Consider the following 18,624-nt stretch of genomic DNA (forward strand, 5'->3'; position numbering starts at 1 on the left):
TTTCATTTAACTGTTATCGTTGGTGGCGCATTTCCTTCCCATCATTCTTTCTCGATAGCTTTTTGGTTTGGGTCGTCGATTAATGGCGGATTTCGTTTTCTTGAGAGTTCGCGCGATGATCCAAATTTTAATTAGCTAGGCTTAAACTCATACATCCTTTAAAGAAAAAACTCTGTTAATAAGGTGAGATGATATATACATTTGTTGTGCATGCTATAGATTCATTGTATTGCCTATATATTTCTTAGATTCCTAGGCAAGCTTTAGTTAGCCTAGCTAGACTACTAGTTAGGGCCGGCGGAGGTCTAGTAGCCTACCTAAATAGGTAGGCTAGCCAGCAGACCTACTAGGCTAGTAGTAGTACCAGCCAGTGCCTAGTAGGCCAAGGCCTATGTCGGTCTGCTAACTAAATCAGGCCTACTCTAGAATTATTACGCTGTGGCTAAAGATACGGTACCGTATCCGAACTTCCGTTTGCTAAAGGTACGGTAAAATTGCATTACGTCATAATCAGCCAATGGAATGGGGGTGCTGGTACGTGTGTGACGTCATCGTATAATAAGGACTTGGGATTTTTTTTTCATATCGCGAAATAAAAAACAGTGATCAACCGGCTTTATGCTTAATTATTTAGCGCTATTATAAAATATCCCCGTCGTGTGACAAAAACTAAATGTGGCCTAGGCCTACGTCTGTTAATTGATAGGCCAAAGCATGTTAATTTTAATTCTAGAATACAGAAATTTACCATTTCAAAAGAGGCGCCTACTACGTACTGTAACCATGCTATAACCTATAGCCTTGGTATGAGTTTGTTTGCCAGGCTGGGGACAGCTGCATGTGTGCGCTGATTTCTGTGACTAATTAATTAAGACCTGGGCTAGGCCTATTGTCTAAATCATAGTACAGTATTTGAGGGCCCCTTTATTGTCCGCATTTGCTTTTTGTTTATGGTCACCATCTGTAAACAAAGTTTATTAAAAAATATAGGCCTAAATAGGCCATTTGGAATAAAAATAAAACTCTCATACTATTAACTATGGACGAATGAACTCGACGCAACCAAAGAATATATATTCTTTGACGCAACACAATTTCCAATCATTGAATTATAATTCCTTTACTTCTAATTTGGCGATCAACATATTTCTAATGTAGTGTAGTGTATAATGTTGTACTGACTGTATAATGAAATAATATTTGAGATTGAGTGCATGTTTTAAAACGCTTTATGTAACGTCCACCAACCCATGATCTTGCTCTATTACTACAGCATCGACGATTCTGGATTCAACATTGCTAGGTCTATTTTTTCTCCGTCGATAGGCATTCTCTACAGACGCGATGTGAAAAAAAAATCCAAAGTCCTTATACGATGACGTCACACGCGTACCAGCACCCTATTGGCTGATTATGACGTAATGCAATTTTACCGTACCTTTAGTAGACAGAAGTTAGGATACGGTACCGTATCTTTAGCCACGGCGTAATTATTAATACTGATACTTTGCGCAGTTCAACATTTTCTACGCAATTTGGAAGTATTTTGATTCAAATTGCTCAAGAAAATCCCTAATTTAGCCATAAAACTGGGACCACAGTACGATTTGTAAAGATTGTAAGTTTAAGTACGTTAAATTTTCTCTCAGACTTTGGTAACAACAATTACCATGTCGACACGAAATAAGCGAAAGCGAACATCAGAAGCAGCAGAATTGGAATTGAAAAGTGTAAAAGAGGAGCCTGATGAAGGATCTTCAGCAGGTACTGTAACCTTTTTGTTTTGTTTATGGTTATTTCAAACCACAGATACAATACTGTAACAATTGCATGCCTATAGTACTGTAGTTTCTCAATAAGGTTTAAATACAGTATTCTGATCCTAAATGATAGAAAACACCCAAGCAACTTACTGATCCTCCTTGAACATGAATCTAACTTACTAATCTAACTTACTGATCCTCCTTGAACATGAATCTAACTTTTTAATGGACTTGCACACTAAGGTCGTGTTTATACAACACCCTAAATTTGAACACGGCTTAAATTTTTAGCGTGTTGTTCGGACCGAGGTCAACCCACCTTAACGTTTGCTGTTATACTAGAAATCACGATACCGTGTTGTACCGGAAGTTTCATCAACACGCAGTGCATGCTAGGATAAAAGGTCAAATCGTTGATCGCTTGAATTGAATTGTTGGCTGGGTTGTTGTCAACAAATCATCGTCGCCTCCTCGCTGTCCGATGTATTCGCGCGGTTTTTACCATTTTCATTATTGTATTCGTTCACGTTTGCATTGTTGTTTATTTTGTTCTCGGTTCATTTAAATTAATAAAAGTTATTTTAAGGGTTTCATTGTTTCATCTATACACTATGGAAGAAGATTCCATTTTTGCGATGTTATTTTTTATTCTGTTTGGAGTGGGAAACGATAGTCTATAGAGGCCTACTACCACTACGAGTTGGCCCTACCAGGCTAGGCGTAAGACGTGGTAGGAGGATGATTGCTGGCAGCGAAGCAGCAATAAATGGGCCCAATCTTGTTAGACGTCGCATGACATGATTGATATTACGACCTGTTTTAACGAGAGGTCAAAATATACCCTGAGGACACTTCCAACACGGTAACGGCGACCGGGAATCCACCAAATTTTAGGATTCAGCCAAGTAGCCTTTTTTGCAATTAAAATCTCATTACACGGAATCTCTTTGTTGTTATACAACACACTTCTCGTAGGCGTGTAGAATATGCGTGTAATAGCGTGTTGTATAAACGCGCCCTAATATACAGTTACATAATTATTATTTAATATATTTGTGTTTATTTGTAGAAGAATCATTTCAATTTGAATCAAACTTGTTAACAAGACCAGCAAGAAATCGCCGCAAGTCTGCTAAATTGCTTGTATCGTCCATCAAAAAGGAGAAAGATGTAGTGGCTGCGGAGGGAGCTGCGACCGAGTCTGTAACACAAAAGAGGAAACGAAGCAAAGGTGGCAGTGATGGTAATTTAACCAGCCAAGACAGTTCCTCAGATAGAGAACGTATGCCTCCAAAAATAAAGATTAAACCGGTGTTAAAATGCCCAGAAAGCGAGATAACCATTGCTAAAAGAGCCTCTAAGAAAAGTCAGAAACCTCGTCTGGAAATTGATACATCTCCAGATCGTAGCATTATGATCAAGCAAGATGCTGATAGTGGAATCAAATTAAAACTAATTTTATCACCTAAACATTCCGATAAATCTACTGAAGAGTTAGTAGATGATTCTGCTAGCTGCTCATCTAAACATAAATCTGAAAAGAGAAAGAAAGAACCCATCAAAACAAGGATAGTTAGGCAGGACGGTGAGCTATCAATTAGTGAGTTCTCTGGTCAAGAATCAATAGAACCTATACTACTCAAGAAAACTGAAAACAAGAAAAGGAAACATTTAGATATTGATTCTCAACAAATACAGGAATTAAACAAAGTTAATTATGAACTTAATACGAGTGAGAAAAGTAAAAGTAAAAAATCTAAATTATCAACATCATCCGTTTCAGATGATAAGTCAAGTGGTTTGCAGATTATACTGGGAGATCATGGTAGTCATAAACATTCTAGCAGTCATAAAAAGAAGAAAAAGAAAAGTAAAGAAAAATCCAAAACACCTGCTGCCCCAGAGCCTATTGAATTGACCATTGATGAGTCAGTTTTAAATGATATCGACATGGCGTTAGATTTGGAGCAACCACTTGTACAAGTAGAAGCTCCTATTAAAGAACTGAAACTTAAGAGTCACAGCAAATTGAAAAAGCTTGAGAAATTGAGGAGAAGGAAAGAAAAAGAAAGACGTGAACGAAGGGAGCGACATGAAAGACATCGTGAAAAAAAACGTCACAAGCATAATAAACCGAAACGACCAAAATTCAAAAGCACAGGCATTAAAACATCTGGTGGAGTGAAGATAAAGTCTAAACTGTATGGACCACCTCCTAACCTCATGCTGCCAGAGTCTCTGAAAGGAGTGCAAGGAGACATTCCAAGGCCTAGCACAAGCACTGGCAGTAAAATAATGAATGAAACTGAAGTGAAAAAAGAATTGAAAAAAATTCAGGCTAAAGCAAAGAAAAATTTATCCCCGAAAGGGGATGCCAAGGCTAAAGTAAAGGTAATTGACAATTATTGATAATAACACATCGATATTGGCACTTAATGCACAAAACCTCTAGCGCTTCTACTGTATTATTTCCGTGGATATATTTAGGATAAAAAACATCTTTGTAAACATTACTCCCAGAATGTTGCAGACAGTAATACGTATTTACCTTACCAGTTGTACACATGTGGTGGGTGGAGAGAGGCAAACATAGGTAAAGTGTCTAAGAATTACTGATCACAAGTTCAAATCCAACACTAGTCATATATGAGTAGTTATCCAAAACTCCACTATTGGATGGTTTGTACACTTGTACTTATTATTATCACAACTGGATTTATTGCTTTAATTTTGAGGGCTGGTTTAACACTGCTCTAAACATACACATTCGTCTGTATTACCAGGGAGATGATTTACATCTCTCTGGGATTACCATTTGCAGTTCAGTATCATTTTAGTCTTTAAACTGCTATTATCATTTCAGGTGAAGAAACCTTTATCAGCTTACCAAATGTGGTGCAAACATTACAGGAAGCAACTTATGATTGATAATCCAAACATAGGTAAGACAACAAACATACCATCATCTTACATGGTCTGTGTTTATTTGGTCGTCTTTGTGGTTTTTGTGTGTTTACCATTTGTGTATTCCGTCTGTCTGTCTGTTAATTAATACTGAGATGATGTATTCTTAACCAACTGTACCGTAGTTCACAATGTTTTTTAATACTTGTATGTGCTCAGAATATCTCAGTTAAACAGTTTTTTTTTCTGTCTTTACTTTAAAGTCTGGTTTTTCCTTGAACCTTCTGAAGGGCACTGTACTATCAGCTTTCTACAGCAAATTGAATTTAATTGTGGTTTCATATTTGTTCTGTCAATTTTAAATAGTTGAATTAGAACACAGTCTATTATCTTATGTTAGGGATCTACTTGACTATGATTGTTAAATGATACCTATTATTAGTTTAGGGGTCTACTTACAGTAGGATGACGATGACAAGATACCGATCGGAAGACGGTTAGGTTATTCAATTTATTACTACTACTGTATTTTGTGGAAGTTCTTTTTAGTATGAACTGTTTCTTGAAACAGTTTCGGAAATTTATAAGATTTATAAAGCGCCTATATCCACAAAGTGCCCAAAGCGCTTGTTAAAGCCATAAAAAAGACAAACCTTGAAACTAAAAACAACGACGAATTTAAAAAAAAATTGGAATGAAAACAGACCAATGGAACCCACATCACTGCTTCCGTTTACCAGCAATTTAAGGTGCACAGACCTGCAGGCACATTACTCACAGGTGTTCTCAGTAATGTGGGTATCTATAGGAGCTAAACAATAACCTTACAAATTTCCAAAGGCAGCTGACAGCAGATGCGTCTTTTAGCTAAATATATGAGCAAATGGTCACTCAGTTTTATATTAAACCACCTATCTGATAGGACAGTGCTTAATTTACTATTGGTACTCCTACAGTAGTAACAAATTAAAATATATGTAAAATGGTATGATAAGGTGCCATGTGGGGTAAGACACTGTTAGAAGAGAGTACAATCACAGGAAGTGTACAAGTTATAAAGATGTTGATATCAGGAACCCATTAAATTAAACCAACATAAACAAGATGAGCACAAACTTAATTTCATACCACACAATGAGTTTTATAATCGGTTTCAATTTAAACTTAATGTCTACTATAAAAAATTAATGTCTTTATTTGTTCCCATGAAATAATAACTTTAATGTTTTGCTCTGTTTCAAATGTCTTTGGCAAATTAAATTTCAATAATACTGTACATGTTAAATATGTTTAAACTTGGAATTACTTGTAGTATTTAAGTTTTTGATCAAATTTTTTACCTACAGTAATGTAAAGCTCTGTCTACACTAAAAGTGTAATAAAGAAGTGTGATGTGCCCAAATATGGTAGTGATATGCTTAAATATGGTAGTGATATGCTTAAATATGGTAGTAATATGACATCATTATGTCCATAATATATGGGCACATTACATTTTTTGTCAAAAAGCTTTAGAGTTCAATCAACATTAGGTGTACACTACATGGAATTTTTAATATGCCTAAGACTTCTATAATGATTCAAGTTTAGGGGAAGTTTGTGGTTCTATGTTAAAGTTTTTAGATTGGTTAAAGAAAGTGGCCTGTATTGGATAGTTTGTCAAGGTTGTCAATAAGGAAAGTGGCCACAAACGAAGGCTGCTACATTATATCATCACCTTCAATGAAGGCTACTAAATTATCATCACCTAATAATATTTATAGTTCCCTTCTCCTTCCCAGAAACAAGCATGCTGATTTGTCATGCATTAAATTATATTTGATTGACATCATCAAAATATTAATTAACAATTGAAATATTATACTACACATCTGACAAAGGAATACTGTTGGGTTTTTTTTCTGAAAGATTTGCACTTTTTGATGCTCGTCGTTTTGCTGTACTGTTTTTGTATCTCCATTGAGATCTACAGTAGCCACCCTCAGCATTGTCATTTTTTTTAGTAATTTGCCTTTAGAAAATTACACTAATAATAGTAATATTTAATGAATTTTATTTACAGATGCAGCAGATTTCGGAACGATCAGCCAAATGCTTGGTGCCCTCTGGCAAAAGTTAACAGACAAAGAAAAGGTAGAATGGCATCGCCTCGCAGGTACGCATTTGAGTAACCGCAGAAGAAGTTCAACAAGCAGTACTAAGCAAGTGAGAGAAGGAAGGTTTAGTGTCAGCCTGCCTAGATCTAAAAGCAGTGTCCGAATTAACCCACCCAACACAGATCCTGTTGATGTCGCAGCGCACTTGTTGTTATTAGGCGAGTCGCTTAGTAATGTTGGACAAAAACTTCAAGAACATCAGGTACCTTAAAATGTTACTCCAAAGGTTCTAAAAATATTATAAATTACATGAAATATTTTGCATACCGTATATGATAATTATGATACTGATAAAACTATTGTGCATTTATCTTAAGAAGACATTACTTTTTAAAAAAACACAACAAAACAGACAAATCACACAAGAAAAGGTTACCTATTTTTATTTTAAATTTTAAATTTGATTATGTACAGTATGTGGATCTGCAATTTAAAATTTAAAAAAAAAAGTGAACTTTAAAAACTTAAAACCTCAATATAAAAAGGAAATTTAAGAATCATTTGTGGTTTATTTTCGTGTTGACCTGTATATCCTCTAGTTTGCCATAATGGCAGGTGGAATTCCTCATTATTTGTGAACGTATGTAAAGCTCTGTCTACACTAGCAAACTTTATGTGATAACAAATGTTTTGTGCCCATATATGGACATGATGTTGTCATATCACTACCAAATTTAGGCATATCACTACTATATTTGGGCGCATCACACTTCCTTTGTCAAACTAGTAGTGTAGACAGAGCGTTAGTTAGCACTTTATTGGCACTACTGTGGGCTTGCAACTTAAATGTTATTCTTGCAGAATACACAAATGGAAGTTCAAGGCAGCCTGTCTGTACTCCTGGATTCCACCATATGTGCACTAGGCCCACTGCTATGCCTTACATCACAAGTACCTGAACTAAGAGGCTGCAGAAAGGACACACATGTAAGCACTACCATTAATGCATTCTAACGCTCTGTCTACATTATCAAACTTTATGTGATGTGCCCATAAGGACATGATGATGTCATATCACTACCATATTTCGGCATACAGCATCACTACCATATTTTACACATCACACTTTTTTGTCACATAAAGTTTGATAGTGTAGACAGAGATTAAGCAGGATATCTTTATTTGCAAATATCAATTTCTATTTTGTAAGATCCCTACCAGTATGAACTATATGTAAAAGTTTATAGTTTCATTACAGCTACTGTAGTTGGTTTGTTCTAATTCTCCCAATACTGGCCACTATTGGACCAGCCTATATATTTTCTGGTTTTTATTTTTATTCAAGATACAAGAAATGTTATGGGTCCACTTTAAAATGGAAATTTGTTTTGCTTGGCATAATTAAAACAATGAAACAACATAGACAAATACATCAAAAGGCAAAGTTAAAATACTATTTATATTGAAAATGCTGTTAAAAAACTATAAAAAATGCAGATTGCAAGAAACGCCATAGGCTCTGTAAATTACTGTTAAAACGATTAAAATAAAAATTACAACAAAGAGTTATTGTCAAACATTAGAATTTATAAATATTAATTATTTTTAAGGAAATTTGAAGTCATTTATTTATTGTAAAAGGTTTTCGACTTTCAATATCTAAGCAAGCAAACTACTTAAGTACACTATGAAGGAATTAAATAACAAATTAGATAACTAAGTGGGGAGGGTAAGAGTTGATGATACAATCTTGGCAAAGAAGAATGAAAGCCTGCATTCAAGAGAGGCATAGTAGATGAAGCAGAATTTAAATTAGATTTGACAGCCTTCTATAGCATCCAGTGTTTACTAAGCTTGTTATGTCGGCAATTTACCTTTCATTCTTACCAATCCAGATGTTTTAAAATGCTTTCGGCATTTTTCTGAGGTACTCGCGGTTACCCTAGCGGTCATTCACACTTTTTTAACAAATATTTGTGTCTGCCGTTTGTTACTATTTTTAACTTTCAATAGGTTCTTTAAGTTGAATGTCTTGTTAACTATAATAAAATATTGTTTTGTTATGCTTCAGTGATCTTGTTACGCATTTTTCAAGATTCGCCCTGCATCAATCATTTGGTCATCATCTTTGATAATATTATCAAATACCGAAACAATCAATGTTGTCCTACCATACTGTACGTTTAAGTTCAGGCCAATTCACAAACAATTAAAAAATATTCTTTCCTGTGATATTTTTATTAGATTTTCTTGTAGGAGGTTTATTATAGTACATTTTCCATAAAGTTGCTAAGTCTATTTAAACAATGTTTGAATTATTGATCATATCAAATTAACTGTGTTTTTAAATATCTTTCAGGTTTCAATATTGGACAACATTGCCTACATTATGCCTGCATTGTGAGTCTTGCTGTCTACATATACTAAAATAAGAAGGCTTGACCAGTGTATATGGTAGGTGAGTGACCCTGAAGAGGACATGATTGATTAAGTGGAGCATCCTGGCGTGCAACACCACCAAGCTGACCACTTCGCTGACCATGGACTGTTAACAGATCCTTCCTGTAGCGTTACTGGTACTATCCGACTACTGACAAACTTCACCTGTTGTTGTAAACAGTGTCATATTACAGTTTTGATATCAATATTTATATCATTAATATAATAATAATTTGGTTTGATTATCGTATATTTGTCTGCTATGTACATATATACACTATCAGTGTAGTCACAAAACTGTTAAATTTACTGAAAATGTTGCTGTAATAGTATTACAACACGGTAATATTTATATAGTGACACTTCAAATAATATTTCATAAGTAGACAACACAAATATGGTGTTACAGAGCATCCAACACAATCTATGATGTTGTAAGACAAAATGTTGTACTTTATTGTAATTATTTAATATTCTGATTGATTATTCTGATGTACAGTACCTATTAACTTTGAAAAACATTTTTGTTGACTAAACAATGAATAAGATCAAATGTACAGTAAAATACAATTAGTATTAGTAATAAGTTGATACAGATACAACAGTTCCTCACACCCACGGCAATGCTGTGTAAGCCTACCTAGTCACAATGAATTGACATATTCTTGTAGGCAAGGTATGTGGTTAGAGCATTATGGCATGTTGTGTCCTGGTATCGTAGCACCTTTAAGCATATTAATCCTATAAATTAACGTAACCTATGTTAGTCCTTTGCTCAGGAACCGAGATAAGAGATATTAATTAGTAGATAACTTTTAATGATTAAACATTCCCGGGGGAAGATTTTCAGTGACTTTATAATTCTCCAGAGAGATTTAAAAGAATGAAAATCTGAAATTGGACCTTGTTGGCATTATTACACATTAACATGCAAAATAATGTTATCCTTTATTATAAATCCTACCTTGGAATTGTATTAATCACTTTGGAAAATTAAAGAGTCAATTTATTTAAGATTTGTTAATTATTTTATTTATTAATTAATCTTTTATAAGGGCATTGACCTTGCTTAGGGTTTGGAATTACAAGTTGCATTTACAGAAAGTAAAGTGTAGATTATTGTGTTAACTTGTATGTTGTCTTATGATTATTTAATTTGAACTTTAATCATAATATCCACCTTTTCAATGATCATTTTGTTTCTGTTTGGAATAGAATAGATTTATTGATATAATGTTGACCTGGTTAATACAAGCCTTGTCAAATCTACTTCTTATTTGACCCATTTTTTTAGGCCTTTCTATTTTAAAAATAAAAGTATCTAAAAAGTGATTTTTCCTTACTGTAACTTCGAAATATATAATGCAATAACAGGTGCATGCAGTTGTATTAGCTGTTATATCATCACTATTACTAGTAATAGAGGTTAATGCTAGTCTGATGCTGCTGTTTGGTTTGTGTTTCAGCAACCCTGCATCTGTTGCCTGGCTGGCTATTCAATGTGTGTCCACCTAGTATTCCTGGCCTTCTGCACATTGCTTGTGGCTGCTCTAACCTCAAACTAACTCAACAGCAAACCTGTTGTTTGGGAGGGGTCTACATCTTACTGAAAGCTTCATTTACAAGGTGTTCAAAAGCCTCAACTATATACAAGGTTCAATGTTTAATATACATAGGTGGTAGCTCCTGTAAAGAACTAAATTAGTGTGAGGAAGCTGAGGCCAAGGGTATCTATTCCAGGAGGTACGTAGTCTGTAGCCACTGTACCCAAAGGAAGGGTTTGTATTTAATTAACACATTATTTAGGATGATTGTATACAAGTTCAAGTTTTACTACTGTTGTCAGACTTGTATCCCTTGGGAAATCTAGTACCCCCGTTCAAGGACCTACGTCCCAGGTGTCTATGCTAACATTTAATGAGTCTTCCCCAAGAGAGTGTGTGTACCCAGGGAGGGTCTACCATAATTTAAAGTACCTATGTCTCCCTCTGATATCTTGTCAGTGATATTGGTTTGTTGTCAGTGGGTTTGATATTCTCCATGTGTATTTTATTTCTTCCCTTTTAATTACTACACAATCCCTTGCTAATTCAGGTCACCCTCGATTCTGTCACTATATGCGGCATTAAAACTGTAACATTTTGTCACAATGCTAACCTATCCCCTGGTGGCGTAGTGGGTTACACCCAATCATAATTATACATCCCGAGCCTGTTTATTATCAAATGTCAACTCTCTCCTCAATCACTGTGTTATTGAAAAAATCAATACTATATTTAATCTATTATTAATTATACATTCATATTTAGTTATTTTATCATGTACTTGTACTGTCAAAGGAAAAATATATCTTTTGATAACGATAATTGAGTATTATTACTATTTGAATTGAAAATATTGTTTAAAATGAATTTAAATGATATGGTATTTCTAATTTATTTATTTAGAAACACATGAAAAAAGGAAAAAGACTAAACAAAGTGTATGTACTGATTGTAGTAATTTCATTTAAGGATTGATTTTCAAGATGGAAACATTTTTTTAGATATTTCATATTACACCAGCCATTTAATATGATGTTATAACATAGTATGTTGGTGACGTATTGATACATTTATTGAGCACTGTAGTGTATATATGTACATTGTGTATCTAAAGTAAGCATATGTTTGATATTACTGTGATATATAACATAGTGTAGCCCTATCAAAATGCTGTACTGTGATATATAACATAGTGTAGCCCTATCAAAATGCTGTACTGTGATATATAACATAGTGTAGCCCTATCAAAATGCTGTACTGTGATATATAACATAGTGTAGCCCTATCAAAATGCTGTACTGTGATATATAACATAGTGTAGCCCTATCAAAATGCTGTACTGTGATATATAACATAGTGTAGCCCTATCAAAATGCTGTACTGTGTAAATTATGTTTACACTGTGAAGCAGTGGCGTGACATAAAGAAATAAAGCGGCTTGATTAGTGGTGGTATAAGGTACCAGAAAAAGAAAAGTTATTAAGGTATGGTTAAGATTAAGGTTAAGGTTAAGATTAGAAGAATGTTTATTTCAACAAATTGTTGTGTTTATTGTATCAAAAGTACAACTTTTCTTTGATTAACTGAAAGATGCTAAGAAAATGATTTTAAAACAATATGTAAATAAAGTTGTACAATGGCATCAATGAAATGAATAATTGCAGAACAATAAATGTATGTTATTACAGCAAGTAGACCCTACAGTACATGTATGATGTGTTTGTCAAATATACCGTAAATCAAAATACTACAGTGCCTATAAGATGATGTTAAATAATATACATAGCAATATTAATGAAAAAAGTTGGCAATTTACCAAAGTACATACAATATTACACTTACATTGATATTTTTCGAAAAAAAGGGCCAAATTTTGACCCTTTTATTTTTTTAACATTAAACTGTAATACTATGACTCTATAAGATGATGATAACGCAATACATACGCATATGTAGCAATATTATTGCATAATAATTGAATTTTGAAAAGTTCATATTTTGGGCATTTTATGAAAAAATCCCTGTGCTATACTGCCCTGTCATGAAAGAACGACTAAACTGACACATTTTTCAAAAATCACTTTTTTAGCTTTTTGGGCTATTTAGGGAATGATACACCTTGTAGAATATTCAGATATTCAAAATTTTAACTAGAAATATGAAATTTAAAAATCAAAATATCACTCAATTACAAGTGTGTGTTACTATTGTCACCAAAGACGTCACCAAAGACTAACTCAACTAAAAATGCCATGAAAGACACACTCAAATGACATATTAACACCTATTATCATAGGAAACCCATTCAAGTGCACAAAAATGGTGTTAATTGCACAGCAAGCTGTGTAATGTTGTTGTTTTAAACATAAAATAATTTGGTACTGCCCTACGAATGATTATCAATAATTATTTTATTCAATACTCACTTATTCAATACTCACTTAAACTTGTTTAGTTATTATTAGAATATTAATTTTATTTCTGGAATATTTAGAATTAAATACCCCGGAGATAGACTATGTGAACACCGTAATGATATTATTATTGAATATTCTCCCTCTTAAATTAATACTTAAAACTAAAGTAAAAATACAAGAAACATGAAAAACAATTTCAAACAACTATAGTTAGAACCCATTATTCGTCTCTGCGCATGTTTATTATGCAATAGTAACCATTTATGTCAAAATATAAAAGGGTCGAAAATCGGCCATTTTTCGAAAATTTCCCTGTAGTATAGTACAGGGATTTTTCAAAAAATGGCAAATTTTGGACCTTTTTATTTTTCAATAAAACTGGTTACTATAGCACAATTGACATGCGCAGAACCCATTATTCGCCTCTGCGCATGTGTATTATGCTATAGTAACCATTTATGTCAAAACTGGTTACTATAGCACAATTGACATGTGCAGAACCCATTATTCGTCTCTGCGCATGTTTATTATCCAATAGTAACCATTTATGTCAAAAAATAAAAGGGTCAAAAATCGGCCATTTTTCAAAAATTTCCCTGTACTATAGTACAGGGATTTTTTAAAAAATGGCAAATTTTCGACCTTTTTATTTTTCGATAAAACTGGTTACTATAGCACAATTGACATGCGCAGAACCCATTATTCGTCTCTGCGCATGTTTATTATGCAATACTAACCATTTATGTGAAAAAATAAAAGAGTCGAAAATTGGCAATTTTTCGAAAATTTCCCTGTAGTATAGTACAGGGATTTTTCAAAAAATGGCAAATTTTCGACCTTTATATTTTTCAATAAAACTGGTTACTATAGCACAATTGACATGCGCAGAACCCATTATTCGTCTCTGTGCATGTTTATTATGCAATACTAACCATTTATGTGAAAAAATAAAAGAGTCGAAAATCGGCAATTTTTCGAAAATTTCTCTGTAGTATAGTACAGGGATTTTTAAAAAAATGGCAAATTTTCGACCTTTTTATTTTTCGATAAAACTGGTTACTATAGCACAATTGACATGCGCAGAACCCATTATTCGCCTCTGCGCATGTTTATTATGCTATAGTAACCATTAATGTAAAAACTGGTTACTATAGCACAATTGACATGTGCAGAACCCATTATTCGTCTCTGTGCATGTTTATTATCCAATAGTAACCATTTATGTCAAAAAATAAAAGGGTCGAAAATCGGCCATTTTTCAAAAATTTCCCTGTACAGGGATTTTTCAAAAAATGGCAAATTTTCGACCTTTTTATTTTTCGATAAAACTGGTTACTATAGCACAATTGACATGCGCAGAACCCATTATTCGCCTCTGCGCATGTTTATTATGCTATAGTAACCATGAATGTCAAAACTGGTTACTATAGCACAATTGACATGCACAGAACCCATTATTCGTCTCTTCACATGTTTATTATGCAATAGTAACCATTTATGTCAAAAAATAAAAGGGTCGAAAATCAGCAATTTTTCGAAAATTTCCCTGTACTATAGTACAGGGATTTTTCACAAAATGGCAAATTTTCAACCTTTTTATTTTTCGATAAAACTGGTTACTATAGCACAATTGACATGCGCAGAACCCATTATTCGCCTCTGCGCATGTTTATTATGCAATAGTAACCATTTATGTCAAAAAATAAAAGGGTCGAAAATCGGCAATTTTTCGAAAATTTACCTGTACTATATATAGTACAGGGATTTTTCAAAAAATTGCAAATTTTCGACCTTTTTATTTTTCGATAAAACTGGTTACTATAGCACAATTGACATGCGCAGAACCCATTATTCGCCTCTGCGCATGTTTATTATGCTATAGTAACCATTTATGTCAAAACTGGTTACTATAGCACAATTGACATGTGCAGAACCCATTATTCGTCTCTGCGCATGTTTATTATCCAATAGTAACCATTTATGTCAAAAAATAAAAGGGTCGAAAATCGGCCATTTTTCAAAAATTTCCCTGTACTATAGTACAGGGATTTTTAAAAAAATGGCAAATTTTTGACCTTTTTATTTTTCGATAAAACTGGTTACTATAGCACAATTGACATGCGCAGAACCCATTATTCGTCTCTGCGTATGTTTATTATGCAATACTAACCATTTATGTGAAAAAATAAAAGAGTCGAAAATCGGCAATTTTTCGAAAATTTCCCTGTAGTATAGTACAGGGATTTTTCAAAAAATGGCAAATTTTCGACCTTTTTATTTTTCAATAAAACTGGTTACTATAGCACAATTGACATGCGCAGAACCCATTATTCGTCTCTGCGCATGTTTATTATGCAATACTAACCATTTATGTGAAAAAATAAAAGAGTCGAAAATCGGCAATTTTTCGAAAATTTCCCTGTAGTATAGTACAGGGATTTTTAAAAAAATGGCAAATTTTCGACCGTTTTATTTTTCGATAAAACTGGTTACTATAGCACAATTGACATGCGCAGAACCCATTATTCGTCTCTGCGCATGTTTATTATGCAATAGTAACCATTTATGTCAAAAAATAAAAGGGTCGAAAATCAGCAATTTTTCGAAAATTTCCCTGTACTATAGTACAGGGATTTTTAAAAAAATGGCAAATTTTTGACCTTTTTATTTTTCGATAAAACTGGTTACTATAGCACAATTGACATGCGCAGAACCCATTATTCGTCTCTGCGTATGTTTATTATGCAATACTAACCATTTATGTGAAAAAATAAAAGAGTCGAAAATCGGCAATTTTTCGAAAATTTCCCTGTAGTATAGTACAGGGATTTTTCAAAAAATGGCAAATTTTCGACCTTTTTATTTTTCAATAAAACTGGTTACTATAGCACAATTGACATGCGCAGAACCCATTATTCGTCTCTGCGCATGTTTATTATGCAATACTAACCATTTATGTGAAAAAATAAAAGAGTCGAAAATCGGCAATTTTTCGAAAATTTCCCTGTAGTATAGTACAGGGATTTTTAAAAAAATGGCAAATTTTCGACCGTTTTATTTTTCGATAAAACTGGTTACTATAGCACAATTGACATGCGCAGAACCCATTATTCGTCTCTGCGCATGTTTATTATGCAATAGTAACCATTTATGTCAAAAAATAAAAGGGTCGAAAATCGGCCATTTTTACTAACAGTATGGTGATTGAAATACAGAAATAGTTGAGAAATATGGATATGTTTTATTGCAGCAATTAATATTATGTACAATACAAATATACAGATCATTTCAAAATATATGTTATATTACATTCAATTTCTAATTACAATGCAAATGTATGAAATTCAAATTAGCACCAAAGTGTTTATACGTACTGTGTATATTACAACAAATATATAAAACAAACTGAATATGCACTCAGCTATTTTAGCTGCTTGCTTAACCTAATTTACAAGCTGCTAAATAAACATACTATTACAGAACGATCCATTCTTGAACATAACATTAAATTGGACCAATTCTTAATGGTGGATCATAATTTTTGGATGAAAATAAATCTAAATGTAGATATAGTCTTATATTATGTGGTAATTAATATACTTGTTTGTTTAATATCATTTAAATAAAATAACTATTATTACCATCCCATGCTCAAGTATATAATCACACCCCTTAATTAAGGTTTAACAAAAGCTAATTGTTAATGCATTCTGAATATAATGACATGTTACTGTTACTAAAACATGAAAACATTTTCTATCCTGCTTGACATTTCAAAATAATAATATTGATAGTAATCAATTGTAATCAGAAATTGATAAAACAAAATATAATTAATTATAATATCATTACTTCTTCTTTGATGCATAAATATTGCAAATTTACATTTTTTACAATTATGGAATGATACAGTAAATACAGTAAATAGAAGCAGGGAAGAGTTAAATTACTAATTAATAATTAATTAAGTAATTTAACTTTTCCCTGATAGAAGGTAGCTCTGTGTTTAAAGGGTAGATCCTGCGTGTATTATAAAATACAAATAAAATATCAGTAAAAGTTAATGCTCGTTCTGCTTGACCGCTGTCCAAAAATAATACAAGTAGGGTTATTATAATTGTTTAAATGTTATAACCAACAGATTTTTTATACACGGAGCTATATCAAAGAATAACGCATCTATATAACAATCTATTGCTGGGACTTGTGGCTTGCGAGTTATAAAGCTGTATTCACTCTTTAGAAGCCCAAGACGTTGTTTGTCAAACAAATAAATGAATTAAATGAAATCTACATGCTTAAATTAAAAATATAATACAAATCAACCTAATAAAAAATATAAAAATGGCATAAATGAATCAATATTAAGTAAATTCTGCAACAACTACCGTACCACTACAGATTGCTGTTTGCATAGAATTATTAGTAATACCTTGCATACTGTAGGTTTTGGTTTTACAAGATTTATTATTATTATTATTATGTGTATCAAGAAACATAACTTATCAAATAGTAATAACACTGAAGTAAAGTTAGTGCTATTTTACAAATAATAGTAATCCTTCAGTATCAGAATTAGTATTGTGTAGTGGCCTATCACTGTGGACAGAGGCCCCTGGTTTAGCACTCCTAAAAAGCCCTCCAATGCTGGAATGTTGCATTGGACTGCTCATGCTCTGGGCCCCTGGTTTAGCACTCCTAAGAAGCCCTCCAATGCTGGGTTAGTTCCAGTTGGACTGCTCATGCTCTGGGCCCCTGGTTTAGCACTCCTAAGAAGCCCTCCAATGCTGGGTTAGTTCCAGTTGGACTGCTCATGCTCTGGGCCCCTGGTTTAGCACTCCTAAGAAGCCCTCCAATGCTGGGTTAGTTCCAGTTGGACTGCTCATGCTCTGGGCCCCTGGTTTAGCACTCTTAAGGAACCCTCCAATGCTGGGTAGTTGCATTGGACTGCTCATGCTCTAAGGGCCCCTGGTTTAGCACTCCTAAGGAGCCCTCCAATGTTGGGTAGTTGCATTGGACTGCTCATGCTCTAGGGCTCCTGGGTTTTCCAGTGAGCGCTCATAGCTGTTACTCCACTCAGCAAGAGCATATCATTGACAACATTGTACTTATTAAACCAATAATTCGTGCTGACAGCATCGAAACATGAACACTTGTTTGTATGAAAAATATGTAATTTCAGAACAAAGTTTACTTGACATCTGCAATCATTTTGTCGATGGCATCCCACTCAATACTGACAAAGCTTCCACTATTAACAGACGCAATTTCTTCAAGTTCTCTGATGTTGACAGAAGTGGTGTAGTCACTGAACTCATCATCCAGGTAAAGGCCAGCAAGGTCATCATCTGATGGATAACCACTCGTTAAAATCTGAAGGAAAAAAATTACAGATTGAAATGGGTTACAACAATAAGTCATTCTTAAAAGTGGTATGGATGTGGATTCTACAGAAGGTGCA

General features: G+C 33.6%; 2 protein-coding genes across 3 annotated transcripts in view; one reads left to right on the top strand and one right to left on the bottom strand.

The window, feature by feature from the left end:
- On the top strand, positions 1–12,447 carry LOC140051569 (uncharacterized). The gene is made up of 7 exons (XM_072096823.1): positions 1–183; positions 1,650–1,764; positions 2,833–4,154; positions 4,627–4,705; positions 6,730–7,025; positions 7,625–7,750; positions 9,123–12,447. Exons 2-7 carry the CDS (start codon positions 1,671–1,673, stop codon positions 9,165–9,167), a joined length of 1,962 nt encoding a protein of 653 aa, XP_071952924.1. The 5' UTR covers positions 1–183; positions 1,650–1,670; the 3' UTR covers positions 9,168–12,447.
- A 3,968-nt stretch (positions 12,448–16,415) lies between these two features.
- The window catches only part of LOC140052379 (uncharacterized), a 79,545-nt gene continuing 77,336 nt past the window's right edge, over positions 16,416–18,624 (bottom strand). For both annotated transcript variants that reach the window (XM_072097966.1, XM_072097967.1), the window contains exon 36: positions 16,416–18,536. In XM_072097966.1, the coding sequence (XP_071954067.1) occupies positions 18,354–18,536 (183 nt within the window). In that variant the 3' untranslated portion in view covers positions 16,416–18,353. The remainder of the gene's footprint in view (positions 18,537–18,624) is intronic.

This window comes from Antedon mediterranea, chromosome 6, assembly GCF_964355755.1.
Source record: "Antedon mediterranea chromosome 6, ecAntMedi1.1, whole genome shotgun sequence".
Classification (NCBI taxonomy): Eukaryota; Metazoa; Echinodermata; class Crinoidea; order Comatulida; family Antedonidae; genus Antedon; species Antedon mediterranea.